The sequence below is a fragment of the Seriola aureovittata genome, chromosome 4, assembly GCF_021018895.1.
Source record: "Seriola aureovittata isolate HTS-2021-v1 ecotype China chromosome 4, ASM2101889v1, whole genome shotgun sequence".
In the NCBI taxonomy this organism is placed as follows: domain Eukaryota; kingdom Metazoa; phylum Chordata; class Actinopteri; order Carangiformes; family Carangidae; genus Seriola; species Seriola aureovittata.
Window position 1 is genome coordinate 24,735,528 of NC_079367.1, and position 26,230 is coordinate 24,761,757.

The 26,230-nt window shown below is 39.8% G+C and overlaps 1 protein-coding gene across 2 annotated transcripts in view; it reads right to left on the minus strand.

Annotated features, from left to right (window-relative positions):
- Positions 1-26,230, minus strand: part of LOC130167409 (rho GTPase-activating protein 42) — a 58,536-nt gene that overhangs the window by 10,970 nt on the left and 21,336 nt on the right. Inside the window, exons 4-11 of one of the 2 annotated variants that reach the window (XM_056373573.1) lie at positions 12,543-12,614; positions 4,866-4,967; positions 4,512-4,622; positions 3,098-3,202; positions 2,133-2,262; positions 1,667-1,767; positions 945-1,054; positions 222-278 (exon numbers count right to left, since the gene is read on the minus strand). In XM_056373573.1, coding sequence (XP_056229548.1) covers positions 222-278; positions 945-1,054; positions 1,667-1,767; positions 2,133-2,262; positions 3,098-3,202; positions 4,512-4,622; positions 4,866-4,967; positions 12,543-12,614 — 788 coding nt within the window. The remainder of the gene's footprint in view (positions 1-221; positions 279-944; positions 1,055-1,666; positions 1,768-2,132; positions 2,263-3,097; positions 3,203-4,511; positions 4,623-4,865; positions 4,968-12,542; positions 12,615-26,230) is intronic. The other variant, XM_056373574.1, reaches the window with a different exon arrangement.

The following is a 26,230-nucleotide window of genomic DNA, read 5'->3' on the forward strand; positions in this document are numbered from 1 at the left end:
AAATCATTTGAGTAATTGCAGACGAGTTCAAATAATTTAACAATATGTCTGTATCCTTTAGCCCATATTGACTAAGTGGTGTCTGATTGTGTGAAGTGGTAAGAAGGCAACAGTATTTCATTAGAAGGTTTGGATTTGAGATTGAGTGAATGATACGATTAGCAGAACACATGCAGCACATGCAACTGCACTGAAAGGGCAGCACTGGTCAGTTCACATACCGGACTTTACAGAAAAACTGAAGTGGTCTGAAAAGAGTTCCACGATAGATGTCATTTCTACATTGACATGAACACAGAGAAAAGACGGAATTGGTTCAAAAATGGGGTAAATATCGACGTTGCAGACATACAACAAACAAGAGCTTGGTAGAGAGAGGACTTGAGGAACATGCAGGACACAAACAGAGCTGAAAACATGTAACACTGGTAAACACTGGAGTCTTTGAAGATGTTAATCAGACCTGAACAGCTCTTGCATGTTCAAACGCTGTGTATTCCCATGATAATCTGGGTTAAGTGCCAGAATCAGTCGGGTTCAATGGAACACAAAATGCATGAGAACAAAACATCTCACATGCACTGCATCAATCCAAAACTATGTTAGTCGTAAAAATAGATAGATTGGATAGACCAAGAGTATTGCCATGGTAATGATCATAATATAGGAGTGGGTTTATTCTATTGATATTATGCACTATATCAAGTTCAAATGGAATAAATAATAGCATACTAATGTGTGGATGCTGAATCATTTGTAATATTTTTATGAATGATTTTTCAAATACACCCCTAACTAGTCCTAACTAGTGATGAAAAACAAATAGGAGTGGAAAACAAAGGTGGCAGCAATAGCATTAAATATCATGTTTTGTGTATGTTTTCAGTCCACGTTAAGTGAGAAGACATTTTGGGGACACGGAGAAGATTCAGACAGTCACAGACCTCTCCACCACTTCGATATCAAAGCAGAAACGCTTGTCGATGGAGTCTGTTTTCCTCCGAATGCAGGACTTGAGTTTGAACATCTCTGGCTGGTTCAGGACAAGACCATTCTAAAATAAAAAAACACCTTACATTAATACATATAAACCAAGATGGAAAATAGAAATATGACTGTAGTTCTTAAGGCTTGATCTCTAACTCTGCTGATACAAGTCTAAAAACAGTAATATGATCATTTGACTGGTTCAAGCAAAAGCCTGTAGGATGGTGGCAATTGGTTGATCTGCTACGCAAAGTATGAAATAATTCTAACTTCATTATTTGATCTGCATGAAGTTTCCTCTCATTAATAAACATAAATGCTTGTGCATGAAGTGAATCCGTTCCGTTGACATTCTCTGTTCAAGGGTTATTTTCATTCCTTGAGTTGCCTTTTCTTGTTATTTGTGGATTTTGTTATCTTTGAACCATTTTTGTCCGCCTTGAGTTAACAAGTCTTTTGTTTTCTGTGCCCAATTTGCAGCTCTGTCATCTTGACTTTTTTTTTTTTCCTCTCTTTATTCCCTCTGGGGTGACACACTCTTATAAACCTCAACGGGTTTCTTTTGTTTCACCCACAGATTAAACTTGCTCAGTCTTTTCTCAGCTTGTATCATTTGCGTGTGCAACTACTCTAAACTAAACTGAACTAAGCTGAACTAAGCTAAAACAGATAAAGCTACCTGTTTCCCGGCCGACTTATTCTCAGTGTTGCTCATGGTAAAGGTCTTGCTGCCTTTCTCGTACGTGCAGTAGTGACGTGTCCAAGTGCATCCCAGGGGACCTAGGACAGAAAGCCAAAAATATTTTCCTCTGAATCTCAGGTTTCTGGAGAGACTTCTGAAAATCAATTTGCAATTAAACAATGATAAATCAAAAGTTGTTTATCGCTGCTGATAAAAATCTACCATTTGTGGTACCCCCATCCCCCCCCCCCCCCCCCCCCCCCCCTTGTTTGAGAGCACATCAAAGTGAATCTGTAAACAGGATGAATTATGAGCTCTGTGTCCGAGGATCTGTTCTGCAGAGGCCTGGGAGAACTCAAGACATGTTTATGGTGATGGATGTAAAACCATGCACTTATAAGTGAGGCGCGGGGGAGAGTGTGAGAGGGCCTGGCTGGCGGGGAGCCCAGCTTGAAAGACTCACGTTTCTCCTGGACGTACAGGAAGCCTTCCATCGTCCACTGGCCCGGGGGTTTATAGTCCTGATCTGCAGACCTTATCCTCTTCATCAGCTTCTCCACTTCCTGCTTGGTGCTCACAAAGTTGTTTCGTGTCTGTGTGGAAAATGTCGGTTTGCGTTATCATTGTATTAACAGATGACATGTTGTGTACTGTTTTTTTCTCATCCAAAAAAAAACCAAAATAACAAAAAAAAAAACGTATTTTGCCTCCAACAATGAATGAAGGCAAAGTGTCAAACAACTGACAAGTGCTTCGTATTTGTGCAGCTGTATGAAAACACCTGAGAAAAAGAATAACACATTGGGAAACCATTTGGAAATACAGACATGGCATCTTATTCAAACACATTACACTTATATTGGAAAAAAGTACTTGAGCTGATCCCGCATTAGGACAGAGACTCAGTTTTTAATGCTGCCAGACATCCTCCCTTTTTTTTCTTTTTTTCTTTTGGTGTCAAAAAGTAAAGCATGAGGCTGTTTCATATCACCTAGTGGAGAGAAGCTGAGACAGCCTCGCCTTCACCAGCTCCTTTTAGAGCTCTCTGCACCTGAAGACATGGAGAGAGGGCTATGGTGTAGAAATTGTCAGGGCAGTGGTGCTGACATTTTGGGTCAGAGTGAAATTTGGGCCCTCAGGCTACAAGTGGTGAGGTCACGGCGATGGAAGGAGGGCACACGGCACCAGCTGCAGTTTTACTTCAAACCCTGACTATTTTTGACACAGTAACATTAAATGGCCAGCAGTAACTGCCTGCAACACAACTCTGAAAATATCGATCCTCTGTGCAGCAAAAGAATCTCATTTAATCACACAGCTATCCATTTGTGAAAAGCCTGCTTGTTATATCAGGGTATGATAAGCTGCAGAATCTGATTACGTGGCTGGTTGCCTTTGTGTGTGCAACCCTGAGGTGTTGAGACTTACGTTCTGTAGGTTGAACTGGAGCTGCTGTTTGTACGGCTCAAATTCGTGAGCCAGCTCATATCCTTCATGGTAGAATGTAAACAAGCCCTGAAGAAAGGACAGGAGCTGGGGAGGAACAATATTTAAGAGTGATTTACGGAATTAATAAACAATATAGAGCTTGACAACCTATTCACGCAAGGAAAGCACATATCTAAAAGGTATATGCTGCAGCATGAAATATCTATTTTGAACACAAGAAAAAATCTAACCAAATCAAATCAAACAATTATTTATTTTTTTTTTTTATCTATAAAACATTTTTGTTTTTTTAGTTTTTCATGGATTTAATTATATCGCTGTCATCTAAAAAATATGTAATTTGCTTTAATTGTGTGCTGTCAAACACCCATTTGGAGTAAACTCTACTTATAATATACATATTGCGCTGTCAGTAAAAAAACTAATTAACTAATATTAATTTTACCAAAGGAAAAAAATGCACATCAATTAAATGAATATTGCACATAAGATGAAGGAGAAAAAAGGAAAGTTTTAGAAAGTTGTGGTTTTTATGGCTGACAGATATTGATCTTATTTTCTGTATAACACAAAAACATCCTTGACCATTGCGTAAAAAGCACTGTCAGTATTGCTGGAGGAAAAAAACAGATCCCATCTCTAGCATAGAGCATCCTGCATACATAGGGCTGCTTTCAGTCAAATCCTCAGACAAACCACTGATTTGATTTCTAGGATGAGGCCTGGTATATCAAATGTTCAAGGATGAACCATCTTATCTGTGCCCAGATTCATCACAGGCAAGGCTGAGCCTTGTCATTTTTTTCCCTGCACTACCTGGGCCTGGAGATTTACATTTGTGGCCTGGGTTCTGGCTGAGCTGCCAATGGATGTAAATAAACAGGAGTGGGGGCTTTTAAAACAAACCACTTTGCTCCCATCTCACGTTCCCAGACATTTAACACCTTGGGAACTTAATGTTTCCCGGTAACTTCTCTACTAAACATGTTAGACTCCAGATATCTGTAAGGTGGGGGCTTTTATAGAGCCTTTGATTTGCACTTGCACTTTGTCTCATTTTGACAACAGCCACTTTATTTAATTTTACTCACTAGCTTCCCCAAATGGATTGACCATATTACAGACCATTTGTGATGAAGATGACAAATGTGTGGAATATAGAAACACAGATATATACCTGTGAGAGATGTATAATTGTGCCTGTCTTTACTCAGGAGAAGATAGCAGACATTTAAAAAGCCACTTTCGTCAGTAATACGTACAAATATGTCATTTTGACTATATGTCACTTACACTAATCTTTTACTAAAAAGGCAAAGCAATTACTGCATCTTCAATATGTGTTCAACGCCAGCTGAGCACAGAAATATGTAAAAACTGATACTTCTCTTACCGGCTCAACAAACTCGAATTTCTTCTTTTCTTGCACTTCTTGTATTTTGAAAACGTACTCAAGGGACGCATCATAAAAGAGCTGCCTCTCCTTATCAATCTGTGTGTCAGCCTGAGAATGAACAAACAAACCAGGGTTAGCGCCGTAACAAAGACAGGGGTCAAGCTGGGAGAGCACTGTGTGGTCAGAGAGTTAATGCTTACCTCACCACCTGGAGACCGTGTGTGCTTAGAGAGGTAATGAGCAAAGACCGGCGCACAAACAATAGCTTTATTTTTAGGAGACACTCGGCCAGCCATAAAAGAGCATTATTCAAAAACCTGTTGGGGATGAGGAAATTTGTTTTGGACTTACCTCCTGCAGATATGCCTCCTTCTTTTTGGATGACAAGTTGAGGTGTCTCTCAAGTGTGGAGTAGTATTTCTCTGTCTCCTTATCGAATTTCTTCTTCCCCTCCTAAAAAAGGTCCACAAGACACATGAAAGGCTTTATTTAACATGTGTCATGTATTCTTGGTGCGGTGGGGGTGTGTGATTGAATTGCCACTAGGTGGAGGTCTAACTGCATTTTCACATGCCGTTTGCCACATGTCATTTAAAATTTCTGTTAATAGATTATTACAGGCCATATAAGTGGCATATGACCGTGTAATGACGAGTAGACAGTGTCGGCATGGTCAATAAGGACTGTGCATTATAAATATGGCTTCTGAGAAATATACCCTATTATTCTCACACTGCCCCTGATGCCTGATGCGGACGTAAGTTCACAGCAAAAAACACATAACGTAAATCATCAATAGCATAATGCAATTGGCACCGTCACAGACAGGACATGGTGTTTGCATTTTCCTCCTTTGTTATGCTCCACCTGCAAGGACAAGTCAAGCTGTTTAGTCATGAGTCCCAGGATTCAAACAGTGTCCCAGAAGGCTGTGAGGAGGGAACAGGAAATGGGCTTTTCATGCCAGATGCCCATCTATAAAGCATATGGACTAAGAGATTGAAAACTTCACAGAAAAAAGATCCACTTCACAGGCATTAATCAAACTCTGCCCGAGCAGAGAGAACCTGTCTGTGTGAGGGCATTCAAGTGTCGCATCTGCAAGTCTGACCTCTAAACGAAGCTTTGCCCACTTAATGCCCATCTCGCTACGCAAACATTCATAAAGTGGCTAGTGGAGGGACGATTTTTGGGAGGAGGGGGGAGTGGCTGTGAGGAAACAGCCACTGTAACCAGATTCTGCTTGTTTGTTTTCATTTCCACGGCCCTGAAATTTAGCAAGTCTAATCTACTGGCTACTGATATGACCTAGAACAGTGTTCTGCCTCAGCAACCCCCACAGCATTTAAACTCACTGGAGGAATTTACCACAAGACACTGTAACCCTCGTACATAACTATTACAAATACAGCACAAAAATCAATAGATAATTTCATGTAGTAGCATCTTATTTCCATCTTTCTTGTCATGCCTGGCCCACGAATGATCTTTTCAGTAGTGGGAGAAAAAAAATCAATTGTGCATATACTCCAGATTCAGAATGAAAGAGAAAATAAACAGGTGGATAGCAAAATAAACATATGATTAAATATGATATCAAGCTGACGGGAAATAAATTTCCCTGAAGGATCGAGTTTTGTTTTTTTTTTGGATTAGAAAACAAAAGGGAGCTGACTATCTGCCACTGTGAGTGCTGTTGACGTGACATTATTTTTTGAGCAACGCATACAACTGGAGCCACACACACACACACAAACACAAACACACTGGGGATCACATTAAATTATGAGCTTTAGGTTTAGCTGAGCCCCGCAGTCACAGCAGGAATCACCCAGCACTGCTGACCAGTGTGAGCGTGCCAGAAGAAAAAAAAAAAACCTCCTCTGTACGTCTGGACTAACTCTTTCACACTTACAAAGAGCGTGTAGTGACTCAGAGCTGCAGTGAATCTGTGAGGCAGAGCCAGCCTGATTAAGTCACACAAAGTGCCCTGCTTCTTTTCTTTTTTTTCTTTTTTGTTGATGCAGGCAGGACTTGTACAAACTGGTGCTACCGTAATGATACCCTAGCAGAACGCCAGGTGTTTGTTGGTTTGTCCATGTGTTGAGCGCATGTTTGTGCAACCAGAGTGGAATATGAGCGATCTAAATTGCAAAGACTGTCCCAGAGAAGGGGGTTGCAGTGCAGGCGAAAGGCTTTGAAGACCCAACATGTGGTGGCGGAGGACACAGATGTGGATAGATATGTACCCTGAAGGTGGGAGCGTCTGATACAAACTAGTGCCAGCACCCCAGTGTAATCAGCTGGCTGGGAATGGATAAAGCCAAAGCACTTCCCAACACTATGTGGTGCACAAAACACACATGAACTTACCACTTGGGAGATTTCCTCATCTGATTGCTTTGTTCGCCCTCATGAATAAATCAGATGCAGGAAGAGAATATTCTGATGCAGATTCCTCTGTAGTAGAATTTCTAACTGGCAAGTCTCATGTTGCTGTTAAGAGCGCTTTGATGCCAGCTGTAGTATGGGTGAGTTTACTAATTGCTGTTATATTATTGCGGAGAGAAAAACTGCAGGCGGCTTTTACTTCTGGTCATCAGGTGAACTCAGTTTGTGAGAGAAAAAAAGATGCTGAGAATCGACATCAAGGCGGCAGAAGGAACACTTGGGCACGAGCAGTGCAACGCCAGTTTTGACACTGGCCCTAATGATCCTCAGGGCCATCATTTCTGAGCCTCATCACCATGGTAACAGATGTAAGCGGCAAGGGAGGTTGAATGTGTCTCTGTGTGTGTGTGTGTGTGTATAGAGTAAAGAACCCCAGATATCATCACACTACATTTCCTCACTCCTGTCCAACACCCCGGAATAATACAAACATCAGTGGCTAGCAAGGCATCACATGCAGCATATTTCACCACATGTTCATTTTAAATGGATTCTCTAAGCACTGACATGAAAGGGAGAACTCTGCAACATATCTCTATCAGCTCATTAGAGGCATCTAATTGGAGCAGGGGTCCAGAATGGTGATTAAATAGCAATGACCGGGTTATTTTGATGCTCCACCACACACGAGCTGGTCTCGCTTCCACAGGGGAGGCAGAGAGAACAGAAGGCTTCACTTTGAGTTCAGTCACTTCACTTCAGAGCCAAGAATGTCTCCTTCCTTACCTGGAATCCCACTTCCTGTGGAGACATCACAGACAGCGAGACGTTGGCCAATTAATATGAAATAATTGCAAACATCTGCTTCTGAGGAGTTGAAAAACAAATACACTGACTTCTTTACAGGCCATATTTAGTGTGTGTGTATGTGTGTGTGTGGCAACTGCAAACTATTAGTCTAAAGTCTACCGAAAATCTACCAGCACTTCAGCTCTCTCTGAGACATGATGCAATAAATCTAAAATAACAAAAATAAGAGCGCTAAGGCTCCATATACTGTGCACACTCTGCAGGTAAACAGTGATATTTCCTTTGTATGTGATCTCAGAGTAACTCTTAAAAGGTCTGAGCAAAGCTGCAAGGAGAAAAAAAAAAAATGAAGCTGGTATCTTCATAAGACGAATCTTCAAAAGATCCTTTATTATTACGGAATGAAAAAGTCTTTTGACAAGCTCTGCATAAATATAGGCCTATACTGTATACTACAGGGATCCCTTAGGCTCCTTCCTGTCAAGATCAAGCTAAACCTTGCTCTCACCACCTAACTGGAGTGATAATGAGTGGGAAGACACAGTTTGAGTCATCGGGAAGTTTGGAACTCCTTGTTAAGATTGTACATCTGATGATTATTTATTTTGGACTATGCCACTGATTAGTGCTGCCCATGACTAAGTCTATGACTAAGGAGCTCCCTCGGACCACCCTAATTATGTTCAACATAACAGGAAGTTATTTCGTGTTAGCATCGAGGCTATCTTCTCATAGATCTAGATTTTATAATAAGGGTCGCTTCTGAGTTTGTTTTGTTTTGTTACGCATTTGATTTCAGTGTCCATTCGAAATAGCTGCTGAAGCCAGCTCTGACGGACCAAGATGTCATTAGTTGGTGAACTTTAACTGCTGGCCCTGCTTGTGTTTATTCATCAAGATTGTTTTTTATGACAGATCTGCTTTATTAAACCCAAAGACACTGAAGACTGACAGGAGAGGTTCATCACAGAGAGAGGCGGACTGAAACATCAGCTCTCAGACTGATAAAAGGTTATTAGAGTAAAACTGTCCTGCCAATGTAAAAACAAACTGACATGAATACGTGAATTACGCAACAGTAAGATTAGTTATCCGGTCCTTTTTGAAGATTATGTGAAAATATAACAGCAGATAAAGAGTTAGAGGAATCATTTGTTTGTTTGTTTCTCATCTTATCATGCATTAATCATTTCAAAATTATACATCACAGTAATAATACAGAATACTCCTGAATTATCATACGCCCAGGCCCTTTCATTCAATTCTGGATGATGTTAGTGTTTGCATACAATCTAATATCTAATTTAAAACATATTGCTTATGAAAGAGGCAAGAAGCTGACATATTTACAGTGGATGGCTGCTGCCGTCAAACAGGTAAAAACCGACCTCTCAAGGTCTTCTCTGACTGCCTTGTGAAAATCTGGCGATCAGGAGAAAAAGTAATTACTTTCATTGTTTTAATGGTGTTTCTGCTTTCCTGGGTTAGGGCACAGTGGAGAATGATGGGACCGACACGAGAACAGTGGAAAGAAAAATCTTCATTTGCATTTTGTTGTTTTTGCAGCATAAAGTTTGAATGTTATCTGAAACGCTGCCATGTTCATTTTTTTTCTCTCACTATTATTATTATGTAAAGTGTTTTCAAAACCCAATGCAGTTTTCTTGTTTTATTGCAGTGTGCATTCCTTTGATTAATCAATAATAAATTAACTGGTGATCTGCTTTTGTGCAACGTGATTTGCATATCTCCAGGACATCACTTCCGTCTTTGATCATCTGGCATTTTAAATGGTTGGACTGGTGCCAGATTTCAGTATAGCTGCGGTAACTGCTGTGAAATGGGTGACTGTGGACACGGTCTATGACACATAAATAGTGTGAATATCTGTGGCCAGCAAACAATAACAAATTACAGTCATATCATCAGTTCCACTGAATTTTTTTGCCGCCCAAAACCTAAATTCCATTGTTTTTTTTGCAGCACAAATCAAGAGAGATGGGTAGAGGAAAAAGCATATTCATACAGGAGGTACTCACCAGGGCCTACTGACTCACCACAACATCCCAAGGTTAATGAAAGTAAATACTGTATACTGTACATATTCGTATGATTGAAAACTTTTAGTGCAGCCCACAGCTGGCAAACATATCCCCAAACCACTTTAATTGACCCCTTTACTCCACAGCGTCTTGGTTAGCATATTTGGGGATTTTGTATGAATGCAAATGTCATTTGTGCCTCTGGAGACCATAACCAGCCAAAAATCTTCTGATGTCTGTGCACCCTTTGTAGGACGAGGACAGCTCAAATTATCGGTGGCCATCTGACTCCCATCTGGGTCTGTTTGCACTAATTCTTCACACTCAGCTAGCTGGGGGGACCCCTATGGTGCCCCTAATGCTGAAGACCCTTGGAGGGAATATAATATTGTCAACATTTCAGAGAGCAGGAATGCCACCCACCAGTCACATACCACCCCACCTCACCCCACCCCACGGTATTTTTTTGAGAAAGTGTCCCTGTGGTTTGTTTAAATTTCAAGGTCTTAACAATCTGACATCTAACACACACACACACACACACACACACACACACACACACACACACACACACGCACACACAAAGGGTGTAGACCCAGCTTTAGGCAGTTTACCTCCAATGGCTTCAGTTTATGAGAAAAACATGTAACCCTTAGAACAGCAGGTCCTTGTGAAAGCTCAGGCCTCAGGTTGAGCCCTATGTTGTAGTAAATCAGTTAGTAAATTAGTGGATGAACAGAAGTCGACCATGTTGACGCAGTGACAGCAAACTCAATATGTACAGTGCACTGAAACCAGGACAGGATTTCATTCCGTATTTCAGTTCTGAGAGTGTTGTTCTTTCCCTGGGAAGTTATCGGCTTTCAGTTCACATAAAATACATCTGAAACATACAAAAAAAAAAGAAGTGCTACAATAATTTCAGTTCTACATCCCGCTCCAGCAGTCAGCACATATGGTAAGTCCTATGTTCCAGTGAAAATGAAAGACTGTTTGGATTTCACGATGAGTATTTGTTGTAGACTGAGCAAAGTTTGGGGGTTTTTTATTCCAAAGCATTTAGTTCAGCCTTGTGTGAAGCAGACTGTGCCTAATATGTCCTGTAGTGCTGCAGTCAATCTGCTGGTGTGTTATGGCCATGAAAAAGTGTTGTGCTTGTGCCTAGGAAGCTGATACACTGGTACGTAACCTCAGTGGGATTACTCACAGTATACCCAAATAAGGCAAGAGCTCCCCATTTGTCCATCTGACGTTCTCAGACATGAAGCACAGTAACTACAAGGGTCAGACAGCCTGCAGATCTCTCCAGATTCTCGGAACAGTGGAAAGTTGCTCAGCCACTCGTGAAGTCTGCCTTTTATCTCACTCTACTTGGGCTAATGTTTAGCGGGGGATGGGCCGTAGGAGGAGAGAGCCATTAGGAGGAAGTGGTCGGAGGAAATAAGTGGTGGTGGGAGTAACGGGGGCCGTGGCTTTTAAGAAACCATTTCATAAACGTGGAGAGGAGTCGGTGCAATAACACTGAGCGCCGTGACGGGGGGAGTGAGAGAAAGAGATGGCAGAAGAATGTGCCATTTCATTACCGTAGATACATGTGATGGTTGAAGTGACAATGGTTATTTAGTCTGGCCAGTGAAAAGTAGAGTGATTGATGTTCACTCCTCAACACTAAGAGGAGAAATAGTTCCTTTATATTACAGGTTGGCTTGTGAAGACACCAATGAAGTATAGTTACTATTTTTGTAGACCAGTGGCTGCATAGTCATGTAAAATAAATAAACGTTGGCCGGAGTCTGACTTTAAGGCTGGAATGTCCCTCACACGAGTGAGGGCTGTGAAAAGATGTGCAAATGATTCACAGAGTCCAGTGCACAGTTAGCAGTGGACTCAGAAACTCAGTGGGAGGTCTATATAAAGGCTTGAGTTCTACCAGCTTGTTCATATGTGATCTCACCAAGGGAATGACCACAAACAAGCTGCTGTACTTTCATTTTATGCCTTTGTGTTGGCCGGGAATGAAAGCATAGCTTGTAGCGACAAACCCACACTGTTCTTTGCAGTCAACTCCAGCTTCAGCAACATATCCACTGTGGAACCAGGATGCCCTCGAGCAACACTCCGCAAAACCCCTACTGATATCAATCCTGTATGTCCAATAGGTTAGGGAGGAATGCATTACATGTAACAGGGTTACAGTAATCTGATTACAAAAATGGTGAATGCAATATGTTAGATACTGGGAGTTTACAGTAATCAGATTGTAAATGCATTAAAAAAAAAGTTTTTGCAACTTGATCAAGCAGAAGTGTCTTTGAAGAAAGAGCAGTAGTAGTAAGCTGTGATATGGAAAGACGGTGACCTTATAGTCTTTACACATATTTCAAATATTTGCTATTTTAGTGGAAATACATGAAATGAAATAAAGTGGAGAACACAGTCAAGAATTCATTGACGTGCTTTTCAAAGAAATAATTGTTTTGTTCAATATGCCACATTTAACTCACATAAAGCACCCCCCTAAGAAAACTGATGATCTTTTCAATTTATGAGTCTTAATATCTTTTAATATCACGCTTGCAAACTGACATCTTTGTTTATACCCCCTGTCAGTCTGATTAATTAGGAGCAGGCCACTTCTCTAGGCAGTGTCACGATTTACTTTTAATTAATGATTTACATACTGTAGGGGAAATGAAGGGGGTGAGGAGGAGAAGTGAGAGTGTCAGAACACATGAAATATCCTCCGCTGTTCAACCGCTAATTGCGCATGTAGGTGGTCTCTTACCTTCGCAGCACCGATTTGCTCCTTCCGAAATTTTTCCAAGGGTGTAATCAAAACATCATCAGCGTTCTGAATCTGAAACGAAAAATAAAGAGAAATGCAAAGACAGACAGATGTCAGACTGAATGAAAGATGTGATCTGGCTCACTGTAACCTTCTGAATAATTCAATATGACTATCAGAAGGAAAAATATCACAAAAACTTTTAATCTAGCAGTCATTCAGTTATATTACAATCCTCTTGCTTTACAAATGTGCCACAAAGTGTATGACACACAGGAAATTATAGCAATGAGAATTATCCGGCCCAAGTCAAATACGGATGCATTGAGTCCAAACGCAAGTGGAGGATAGAGCAATCACATCCATTAATATCTCTTAAACCAGTGACAATGAACAATGCACTACTATGAGGTACTAAAATGAGTACAGCAGAGATAAGAGATAGAGCACTCAACAATGGTCCTGCTAGATAGAAGAAAATGAAGCCTTTTTATGTGAGCTGTGAAGCACCAGCGTTGTCAAACCTCGCTGAAATATGACACAGCACAGCAGATGAGGAAGCTTTACAACTGCAGCCTGCAATGCATTTAAATTTTTGAGGCATGTCTCCACATATTGGTGACCTCCTCTGCATCATGACCGGAGTTAAAGGTCTCTCCCGGAGGCTCTGCCTTCTCATTCCAGACAGAAACAGATAAGGTGAGATATATTGTGCCAGTTACAGTCTCTGCTCAATCCTTGCAGGTGAGCATTTCAGAAAGGGGCCATTAAGGTGCTGCTGAATTTCCCGTGGATGGGCTTTCATCCACCGAGAGCAGATGACATCAGACTGGCGGGGCCGCTCTACGGGAGGCGCTGTCACAAATGACATGGCTCTTAGGTTGATTTAAGGTGTTATTCGGTGTGGTGAGTGTATGAGATAAACTAAGGCCTGAGCGCCATAACACAGCTATCATACCTGCACTAATTTAGAGGTGTCGGCTCAGATGGACTATCAGCTCCCCAGCTACAGTCCTCTGAACACACACTGTCTCGGGATAGAGTTTTTGTTTTGAACCATTAATCACAGCACATTTTCATTGTCCCAAAATAACCCTGTCAGCTCCATCACCCAACCAGAACGAGTGACTTCAAAAGGAAGCTTCAATCACCCTGAGCCTGCAAATTCTCCTTCTCCTTTTATATGCAGCGATGTGGGATGTTGTAAGCTTGTAGTATAAATTTGTAGCTTTGTTGTAATAATGCACTTTAATTACACCGTGATATTTGTGGTCCTTCAAATATAGACAGACGTTTCACACTTGAAACTATAATCTTGTTCAGATTATGGTGGTTAAACTATATTGCAAATTCCAAATGTTCACTGTCTAATACTGGTTGTGCAATTACCGCTCCCTACCTCATGTTTCAGTATTTCTATTAATACTTAACTGAGAATTCAGACTGTGAGTCATGAAGTCATTTTGCACCATCACTGAGAGGTGCAATGTTGCATAATGATCATTTGCATATTGCACTGATTTAGCAAAAAGCAATGTACATGCTATGGACATGCTATGGGTTTTCATTTGTTTTCAGAATTGAGTGCACTATAAAAAGCAAAGTGAATGGGGCTGAAATGATTTTTATATCTTTGACAATTATGGACTAAATAATCATTGGATTAATGGAAAGATAATCAATACTGAAGCATTAATTATACAGCCCTACTGTAGAAAATGTTAACTGAACCAAAAGACTGTAGACTGTGACATGGGTTCACTCTCTACTCAGACTGTAGAATGACCATTTTAGATAAAGTCACACTTTGATGACATGTGACATGTGTCCTGCAAGATTATGTTCAGTTTCACAAAAAGACATAGGCATACTGTTGATGGAAATAAGATTATTTTTTTTAAATGATGATGACATATAATAAGGAGTTATGTTTAAATTAGGAAGCTACCAATGTACAAATGATGTTAAGAACCCTATGTTGTAACAAATATTCACAATCAGGTGCTTATCATAAATTTGAATGTATGCAGCAATCACTTCACATACAACATAACCACTCGAAACCTCTATTACAGGCTGTGAAAAGTAAAGTACTTCTGCAAGATAAACCAAGACAATTCAGTTACAAGTGACACTCCATTAAGCCTATAGAGGACATTTGACGGTCATCATATCTGTTATAATCCCCCAGTCATATCGAAGTCATCGTGTTATCTACTGTGTCAACAGCAAGAATTATACCACTCTGGCAGTGTGATAATGTCATTTCCTCTCTCTTATCTCTCAAGCTTTCAGTCTAATTGAGCCTACGGTATTACCATGCTTTAAATGTAGATTTCTAATACCATTAGCTTTTTTTTCATTTTGAGTTTAATGGACAGGACAATTAAAGACACATCACTATAGCATTTTGAGATTAGGGTTCAATATTTAGACCCGAGTTAAATCAAGGAAAAAACAAGTCTTGTGGTTTTCTTTTTTTTATGGATTTTGTATAGGGTTGTTTGTTGAGTTGAATTATTTCTGAATGTTACTTATATCTGAGACCTGACATGTTCAGGCTTACATTTACACCTTGACAAGCAATGAGAGCAGATATAAGATCATTTTTTCATATAAAAAGAATTATCAGCGGAGTAGTGGTAGTGCCAATCAGTGCACATTACATCCAAGTCAATGCAGAAAATATAGATTGTTATCAGCATGTTGAAATGCTCAAAATTTCAGATCAGTTTTGATTATTAATTTCCAATAAACTCATTCAGATATCTATACTTGAAAGAGGCCAACTTATTTAAGACTCGATGGATTACTTTCAAACTGGCATTGTGCCGAATGCCCTTAGCAACAGCCTCTTTCAACAGGATTAAATCCATATGAGCGAGCACAGTGTGATGCTTGAAAGGATGCAATAGCGCTAAGCAATTTCATTACTGGATAGGGGGAGGAATGTCAATGTGCTGTATTTCCCTTGCTCCTGCTTTTACTAGTCCAAATATCAAGCGGATCAAAAGTGTTGCTCTGAGGTTAATTTCCAAAGACAGATCAGACTGCCACCAAGAACGGGAATTGAATAGTGCAAAGTTGAGCTATTGAAACTTCCCTTTGACACCTGTCAAAAAAAAAAATCTCTTTAGAATTTGTTTAAATGTGAACATCTATTTGAAAACACAACTCTCTCCCTCATTCATCTATTGACCAATAAAAATATGGCCCGAAGGACATTAACTTTTCCAACACACACAGTATATTCAGTCTGACAATTTCTCTTAACAGTGTGCGTACATATGCATAAATCCCAGAGAGGCCCATAGATAACCATCACCCAGGTCAGTTCTTGTTAGTACAGCACTCATCAGGTGTATCTCATTGGCTCATGAATTGTAGACCATGCAGTTTATTTTGCAAATTTTTATGCCGTATATTGTGTTACAGATCTACTGGAATGGATTTAAATGCATATACTGTAGGTTGTATAGGTCAAATCCATTCCTGGGGAACGGTGTGTGCATTTCTGTTCTTAGAGTACAGTGTATGCTTGCAGGTTATAATCATTAATGCATTTAACTGTGAATTGCTCTGACTCACTGGTTACAGTATGTCTATAACTTGGTAGTAAATAACGTTTATAGGCCTTTTGCCCATTCCATGTCCTCACAATGAAAAGCCAACTTAATACATAGTATATGAATGCACACAAACACACACACAGCAGTCCTGCCATATTTTGCTGGTTGAAGGGGTGTCATAAAAGCTTGCTTGGTCACTGTGCTGCAATATCATTCAAATGAAAAAGTATATTTTTTGTTTGTTGTTCGGCAATTTCACCCTCACATTGAATATCCGAGCAAACTTGGCTCCAGGCAGAGAAAAAAGTTCTAGGAAAAAGGCAACCAAGCTTTGACAAGTAGGTGTTTTATCGGTCTGTGACAATTTAGTAAAAGCCTCTGACAGAAACCCTGGCATCTTTAGATGTGATCTAATGCAGGCTTTTGGCCAGAATTGATTTGTTTTAGAGTCTGCTGGTTCGCACGAGCAGATTGAGGGTATGAAGAGATGATGAGTCCAGAAAAAATTTTGCATTTAGCCTCAGCAGACACAAGTCTAGAATTTCTCAATGTATAAGTCTGGCTTTTAACAAGCTATCGATTTCAGAGCATTAGAAAAACCATAAATAAATAATACTGTAAGTTTGTTTCTAATTATACTAAAAGCACTTTTCGTGAAATTCGTCCATTTAAAATGAACCAACTTCTCTTTTCACCTTGAAAGCATGAAGCGCTCTGTACGTTATAAACATTAATATATTGGTTTAAGTATGAATCCTGAAAGTGGCCTTCATTCTTGGAAGTGATTACATTTTCCTCATCTGAGTTCAGTGATGTATATGAAGGATCGACTAAAGCCTTTTGGGGGCTGACATGCAGCTGATTTGAATGTACAATTGCGTGAATTTATTAAGCGTAAAATCCAGCAGTGAGAGGCCGACATGTGTAGTGCTACTGGTGGAGCTTCTGAGTGGGATAAAATGCACCTGTTTTCCTTTATGTGAAAAACACTGCCTGAGTGCCTGAATTCTGCACTTCTTTGTCTTGAGTCGTATGACAGCTAATGATAGCGAGCAGCATCACATAAAAATAGCAACAACACTCACACCAATAACTACATAGTGACAGCATCTGCATCCAAACGGAATTAGCCTAACTCATTAAAGTAGGTGTAAGCAAAGCCCCCACAAGCTAATTAATGTGTTAAATGCATAATAAACATTATTGCCCTCATCACTGTGACAGAATAAAATGTCCCATTTCATGCTGATGTGTGATATGACCTTTATCAAAAGGGGGAGTGCTGCGGCTGTGCGTTTCAGTCACTTCTCTCTGCAGATTGTTTTGGAGGGGAGGTGTGTATGTGTGTATGTGTGTGTGTGTGTGTGTGTGTGTGTGTGTGGCTGGGAGTAACAATCTCATTGCAGAGCTAAATCTTTATCTGCTGCAGCACTGATACCTGCAGCAAGCTGAAAAGTCATCCTCCCCTAACTTTTATGAGCTATGAAAAAAAAAAAGAAGAAAAAAACCCCAAAAAAACAAACCTTCTGAAGACAGAGTCGCACACAGCAGTGTGAGAGTAGATGTGACACATTTGCCCTACACATTTCATCGGAGAGTAAGCTGTTAAACAAGGATATGAAGCAGACGCTGAAAAGGAGCCAGCCGCTGGTTTGTGGGTCCCATGAGGATTTTCTGTTGTTTGTTTTAAGTACAGTTTGGTTGCCTGTGATATATTGTAATGCTTGTTGATACCCGAATTTGAGAGCTGCGGCAGAGTAGTTGTCTGTGTCGGCTTATCCTTATGCATGAAAACCACTTTCTACAAATAAAGTGTTAAGAAAAACCAACACAGATTGAGAGTATTTTCAAAAACAAAAGTCTGAATTATAAAGAATCATAATTTTGTGTGTCCGTCAATGATCATCAATAAAAATAAAACCCTGATTTTCTATCACAGGTATCAGGAAATTTGGTCATCAGGTGACGTCTTTGTTTACGTTTGGATCGCAGTTTGTACCTTTAAAAGGTCCAATATGGTATAGAAGTAGATTTTCATGTCTTCTTTGATTATAAAGCAGGCCTAGGTTCTATATGAATACCATGAAAGTATCAAAGTGCTCAGTCCACAGAGAAATGCACACATCACATATTCACGAGCCATCAGGACTTCTGTAACTTTGTGATGTCACAACAAAGCAGTCACCGCTCTCAGTCATGCCCCACCTGGACCAACCTTGTAGGATTTGGTTTCTCTAAGTGTTTACCTGAAAATCGGCTATATTCTAATTAGATCACACAGTCAGCCAATCAGAAGAGAGGCTCAGAGCCTCTTCTCTTCTGATTGGCTCAATGACCTGTTGTTACTAGAGCTCCAGAGAGAAGCCTGAGAGAGGAAATGTAAAACTACAATGACTTGGTTTTTGGTACTTGGATATCAAAACTTGAAATCAAACACAGCAAAAGTCTTAAATATGGGACCTTTAATGTAAGAATAACCACATTTGTAATTGACTTTTAAAGTCATTGTTGCATGTCGACAACAAAATAAAGTTAGTTAGACAGTTATATTGTCTAATAGTGAAACTTTTGTTATTCTGAACAGAAAAGCATAAAACATTAAATTTGAAGTCACCAGGGGGAAATGACAGCTAGATCATTTAAAAATAGTATTATAATTTACTCATGATACCTGTGTGTCACAACAAGAAACTCTGCTGTCAGTCAGGTGTGTGAGTGGGCCACATTATGTGGAGAGAGCCAGTGCAAAAGTAAAGCTGTCCCCCACACTGCAGTCCCAGAGCAATGAAACTAAACATTTAGAACAACAACCCAACTGTCGCCATAAAAAATTCAATTGGATCCTAAAAAATGAAGGTAGCTGTCAGTAAGTTAGTAAAGCTGGCAGGCGGAGTTTACTGAGAACCCTGAGTGAGCGAGATAATTTGTCTCCTGAAGTAACGTAGATATTTAAGTACCATATTTCATGTATTAATTAATGTATGCCGGGTGGAGCTTCAGGTTGATATATCGGATCATAAAAATTCTCACCATGGAGAGGTATTTGAGGACGCCTGGCTCTGTGGGATCCAGTCCCTCCTTAGCATAGACGTGCAGCAGGAAATACATTATGTCAGCAAACAGCTCTTCTGGCAACTGTGTAAATTACGTCTTTGCTCTGCACACTTCCCAAGAAACAGCTGTCTTCAGACTGCCTGTTTGCATCGGGAGAGAAAATGCTTTCCATCACAGTAATCTGTGACCTTGCTTTACTGAAGTGACACATAACAAGCAGAAAGCATAAAGACAACGAGAGCAGCACGAAGGAAAGGGATCACTGCAGTGCAGCATGAGCAGGCTTTAAAACAGTGACATTTGTCAGCTGCGTTTGTGGTTTGTTCTTGTGGTGTGTCTCAGCCAACACGTGATCTGGAGAGACACAAGGAACGCACTAAGTCAATATGCCTCGCTCTGTTGAAATAAGCAGGGTTTTTTTCCAGGAAATCTGTAGAATAAAAGGTGTTTTGTTCTTTACCTGAGGTGCTTATGGTTTCAAACAGAATGCTTGCTGGAGTGAAGTGGAAATAAAGTGTTATACATGAATTAGACTGACATACATTGGGATAGAATAAACAGATCAAATCAGTACCTGTCAGTAAGCTGCTACATAAAGAAGCCCAGAGCCTAAACTGAATCTCATTTCATGTTAAAAAAAAAAAAACATCTGTTCCTTTTAATGATATACACAGTGATATCCTGGCTCTTTTTAGCAACAGTGGTGGGGGTGGTGTGGGTGGGAAAGCACAAAGGTTTGATACTGTTCGTTCCAAATACTTTTCAGACTTTCATTAAACAAGCCACCACCAATACTGCTTAGAACAATGAGTGCCTTTATCTCACACTGTTGTTTCAGGGTCAGTGGGACATTCCTCAGTTCACAGGCCGCCACACAAGGTACCCACAGAGCGGACCTACTGTACTGTTAAATCCTGAAAACACAGCAGCAGCAGCAGCAGCAGCAGTCCTGTACCATTTGGTTTCAGTTCCGTGGCATAGACAGATTATGTTTAATTGTATGTGTTTAAAGGCTGCTGAAGAAAATGTGAACCAAAGGAAAACTCAACATGGGAAATAAATGTAGCACAGTGCTACAAATCAGCACTTAAGAGACCAGAGAGGGCTTTTGTTGTTCATTTCGTAGAACAGCAGGAAAAAGGAGAAGAGAATTACAACATGTATCTCGCACTTACTGGGAGAAAAGTAATGATGCTACAGCTTGTCGAATATTGCCGAGCTCTCTTAGATTTGAGAGATGTCATGCTTTACGAGCTTGTTTTTCTAATTCAAAATGAAATTGAGGAAAAATGAGACCCTAAATACTGACTTCATGTCATTCATATTTATTACAGTCATTAATGAGCTGATAGCGGATTGAACACAAAATATGTCTTTACTTTTTTCTCCATCTATCATACATGACCACGGTCCTTGAACACTATTAAGAGGCTTGTTTGTATTTATAAATGATTTTTGAACTTGCAATAAGGATGAAATCTAATAAAAAAGTGAAAAGACGCTCAGTCAGCTCACCCTGGCTAAAGCTAACATGGTAAGACTCACTCACCGATCACATTACAAGACCAACAGTGAGCATAATGAGGGCTAGCCATTTAAAGACGCCAATAATTCAACACTATATATATTGGATTACTGACCTTTTTCTTTAGGAATTTGAAAATACAAGACTTCTTTAATAAGTTCTCATGCTTCCACTTTTACATACAACTGTATTTTTAGCACAGCTGTTCATTAAAACAAATGTACTTTACTGTAATTGTTCACACCTCCGATTCTCACTATCTGTACTTAATGAGTTGGAACATAATGAAGCTACACCTGATTTTTTTTTCACTTTCACTCAAAAGAAGAAGAACAGGAAAACACAATCTGTTCTACACCGCAGCCATGAAAGGCTCCCTCCCAGGGGGATATGATCATCACTCCAAAAGCCACAACATCAGGGCACTGCCCCTTCCACTCCTAAATGCCATCCATGCTCAGCAGTGCTGAACCTCCTCAAACCATGCAGAACTTGAACCACTTTCTCTCTTTTTATGCCGTTGAAAGGTTTATCAGCAGGGGAATTATAGCAGAAATCTTTGTAAAAAGACAGAATTTGGGAAGTCTTCATGTGGAATAACACACTTGGGTAGTTGGTAAGCCAATCACAAAGTGCACAAGCAAAAAGATTTCAGGCTTGGCCACCTGCCAAGCAAACAGACAATAAAACGCTTCATGCTTGACAAGGCCTGCAGAAATTGGGCTACTGGTAGGAGTCTCTCCCATGCAGCAGAGGCACCTTGGATTTACAGTACGCTAGTTAAAATTCCACAAAGGACACAGGGCTTGATTTGAGGCATACAGGTTTCCTCTCCATCTGCTTTGAAATGTCTGTGTTTCATTAACTCTTATCAGTCTGTGTCCTTTCTATTTTTAGTTCACAGATTCAGTCCAGATGTGAAATTGGAGTAAGGGGGATGGGAAAAATCTGGGTTTTATTTCTGGAGCTGCTGCTGAAAGTTTACACCCACTCAATGTATAGTAGCATACTTCCCTTGTTAAGAAGGATTTCATACATTTGGTGAACATGTGTTTGTTTGAGATGTGCTAATTGAGCTCTGCTTTTCCAATTACACAAAGACCAGAATGATAGCTTCTGGTCATCTGCACTTTTTCAGCCAACCGGATGCAAACACACTGACAGCCTGGAGGATCTGGAAAATGTTGTGCTCTCTCATGTGACAGTTAGTGAACTGTTTATCATAAAATAAAATGTGTTCAGCGAAAGGGATATAAAAAATAAGCCTTTAGTCTTTTGTAACAACATTTGAGCCAGTGACAGACAGCTGAATCTGCCTTTTTGGCACCTCTCTCCCTGACAATCACACATACCTCATCTCTATCTTGTTGTTTGCATACTGTCAGTCCTGATTATATCTCTGTCGCTGAGAATGAGTGACACCCCGTGCTACTTGGAAATGACATGATATGTTACACTGATACAGCTGTTGCAACACCTGCATACAACACAGGTAGAAATCTGAACTTCACTGAAGAACTCATTCTACTGTTCACCTGACTGCAGCTCCACTGTGGACATGGCTCCCTGTTACGAAAGTCACAGAAGGGAAAGTTATTCTTTTATTCCTTTATTCCTTTTATTATTATAACAGCAGTAAAAGATATGTATATGTGAGATATCTAGTGGCATCAGATAGGCTGTGCACATAGAGGTTGAGGTGCAACAGTGATTTTAATGACTGGTGGCAGAATATAACATGCTCACAAAGGGTCTACAGTTATTTTAAGAACTACTGTGCTATATGATCCTTGTGTTTAATCTACAAACAGAGCACGATTAAAAGCTGAACCTGACATCAGGAACAGCATTTACAAACCTTCCTGAATTGGAACTGGCTGCTCCACTGGAGCCATTTCAGTTCTAGTACTTTATGTATTTATGTAGTATTATGGATTCATTACTTCTTTTGTGTAATGTTGTGAGTAAACACCTGATCTCCCTTGACAAACATGATTTGTACAAGCTTTTTATCGCAGTTCTTTGATATCTAAAAATCACGGGGTATGCAAACTGTAGTTAGAAAGGTGACTGCTGAGTGTTTGCTGCTCAGTGGATGTATTTGTTAGAGGGCAGCACATAATAAAACTCAACAGGAACACGTACAATACTTCTAGAATATGAAGTAAGTAGAGGCTCAGGGTCCTTTCAGTGTGGACTCAGTCCAGAGGCATGTGAAGTCTGTATTTCCTATATATTACATCTGAATAACTTGATGCTCATTAAATTTCCATCAACAGGAAGCTATTACAGTATCTCAGAACTGTTCGCTGAGCTTATTCCCATTAGAGGTAATATTATATTTGTGGTGATAGATTCTAAAAGAACAGCAGCAGGCCTGGGAAAGAAACTATATAAAGTAAAGAAGAACATAAAAGAATTTAAAAAAAGTAAGTTAGAAAGCTTCTGAGAGAATTCGCTAACTTAGTTGGATTCTGACAATCTGCTGTGGCGTTGGCTGGACTACATACACATTCAGAAAAAATGATACTTCTCTGTTTTTCAGTGGTGAATCTTTGGAATGATGATGGTTTATCTTATTTCCAAAGTCTGTCTAACATTCATCTTGATTTACAACAGCGGGACAGAGCTTTGTGAGTTTCTGACCTCGGGTTTGATGGGCGCTTGAATCGCTATTATGCGAATGAGGTCAATTAATTTTCATTAATACGTTTCCAATGCTGGGTCTCTTTATTGGGCCTGGATTACATAAAATAGTTTTTTTTTATTTACTTATGATAGGGGCAGTATTTATGCCAAGGTGGGAGTGTTGTAAATACTGTGAATGAGAGAGAGGGAGTTTTGGAAATTGGAATCAAATATGCCTGGTTTTAAGTCACAGTCCTGGAAACCTGCCTAATAATCACTCAACTTGGTATACACTGCCTGTTTCTATAAAAAAAAAACCAAAAAAACAACTTGAAAATGAGCACAGCACCTACAGTAGCTTATTAAGCAATGTCAATCACAGTTTCACACTAGCGGTGAGGTGAGTCATTAGTAGTTTACAGTTCATTTATGGGAGCGAACAAAAAAAAAAAACAACTAAACTTAAAAAAAAAAACTGTTGCTTTTTCATTTCAAAGCAAGCACCAGTGTGAACCTCATGAAAAACTTCATCAAAAAGTTGTTTTAAAAGTTCTTTGTTAACATAACACTAGTAACATTGGTGGCACTTGTATCCCAAGAGGTTTAAAATGTGTGCAAGTAGAGAATCAGCTTTACTTCCTACATCACCAACATTACCATCAACCAACAGCTCAAAGTGCAAGGATCAGAGCTGGCTTTCTGCATATTCCTGTGATCTGAGGAGACAGAAGACTGCTTGGTGAAGAAAGAAAGAGATGATGCAAAGAAGATGCTTTTCAAGTAAGTAGAGAGGGATACAGTATATGAGTGAGGGCGTGTATGTGCTACGAATAGGTTTTTACTTATTAAATCTATCATGGATGAATGAAGTACTGCATATCCTATAGCATCTGTGACTAGTCATAGCTGCTTTGATTTATTATGTGTATTTCTATTACTATGCAATCATGCATTTTGTTGTTGTCTTACAGTTTTCCTTCTACTCAGCTGTTGTGTCATTTAATTTCTGTTATCCAGTTCAGCCGTGTCTCTGCTTGTCATTTTGATTTGTTTTTGTTTCTTTGCACCCCTTTAAATTAGATGTTTTATTTAAGAAAAACCTGAACACACTGACATTAATATGTATTTGTCTTTTTTATCTGTCTTTCTATTATTTGTGCATACAAAGGCAGGAAACACATCAAACTGTAAAACAGTGGTTCCTCTTTGTGCAATCCAGATTTCTGACCCCCAAATATATACCGTAGTCCTTTGTGACAGGCACCCATACACACATACACACACACACAACAAAAAGGCTGCTTTAAGTGTCACAAAACTGTGTGCAAATCTTCCCCGATCATCCTCGACAGCCATCAAATGACCACCGCTACACCAGAGAGACAGAGTCACAACCATATGCCAGAGCCTAGTTTGAGGCACCAGGGACAGTGAGAGCCAACCGGCCCTGTGTCACACTGAGTTCACTGGCCACTATTGTCACATCCTGTTGATCCAGGATGATTCTGATAAATGCGTTGTAATAGAAATGCATGTTGCTTTTGCTGCTTTGACTCAACAGCCAGAAAAGCTTGTTAATGGAAACTTTTTGCTGCCCAGGATGTGGTTCAAGCAGTAACAGCGGCAGCTCTGTCTTGTGATTGAAATAAACAAAGGCAAAGAGCTGGACTGTCTCTACCCTTTTGATTGGACCCATTGGAGTGTTTCCTAACTAGCTCCCCAACGGTGGCGGCTTATTGGATAGTTGTTGTCATGGTGACAATAATAAACACCAGGTTAGGCTTATGGAACAGTTACGCTTTGGTAAGGTATAGACACAAAAACTGCTTAGTTAGGTTTTAGATCGTGGTTGGGTTAAAATAAGCACTTATTAAGGTTAGACAAATGCAGTGCATCCAAACACATTATATATACACATAATATTTCTAAATACTGTGAACTACTTTCACAAAATCCTTTCACACTCAAATTCTGGCTCGATCATAGGCCCGGAGTCCTACTCCTCAGGCTATCCTCATGCTTCATATCCATAAAGGTAAAGTGCTCTATTTGCTGTATTTCATGCTGCAGGCAATGCACACAAAGACCAGACTGACTTAAGTTGTAGCAAATGGTGCTGTATGCACACAGTCAAACAGTTTTAACTTACCGTGGTTATATGCATTTTGAATGCTTAAGATACAGAAGAATATCACTGCATATTCTACACGGCATTAATATTTTTGCATTTTTCAGGTGTGTTAATGTAGGATGACAAAAAAAGGATCAAGTTATTATAAAATTATTATTTAATTAATTAAAAGCAAATGTCATTTAATGTCATTCTATGAAAATATTTTCAAGCTCTCCATCATTTGCTAAAGTTCCCAGTCATTACTAGTTCAGACTGACACCTTACTACAGGCCAGGCATCATCTACACAAACTAAATAATTTACAAGGGTAAGAGTTTAGGGGACCCCCCCCCCCCCCCCCAAGAAAAACCCCCAAGCTCTCTAACATTGAAAAGGCAATATGTCTTAATGAACAGTGACTTTATACTTGTCAGAATTATTAAATGACAATATTCAATGACACTGCATGACCTGTACAGAGGTGACCCACTTCTTTCTATCAAGGCCAACTCTTTCCATCATTAAATATAGCTGCACTATGAATTGTCAGGAGGAAAATGTTCACACTGAGGCGCTACATAAACTTGAGCTTTTACATTCACCTCTACAGGATGAGCTTGTCTAGAGACTTAGTCTATACAATGCACAGTCAAACAGAGGTACAATATAACTGTGGTCTTTTATGTGAATGATGCTCTTGATCAGCAGTTTCATCACATTATTTTAATAATCCTAGAACAACCTTGAACTTGTCATTAAAGTCTCATCTGTGCTCCCCACTTGAGTTGTTATGCCAAAC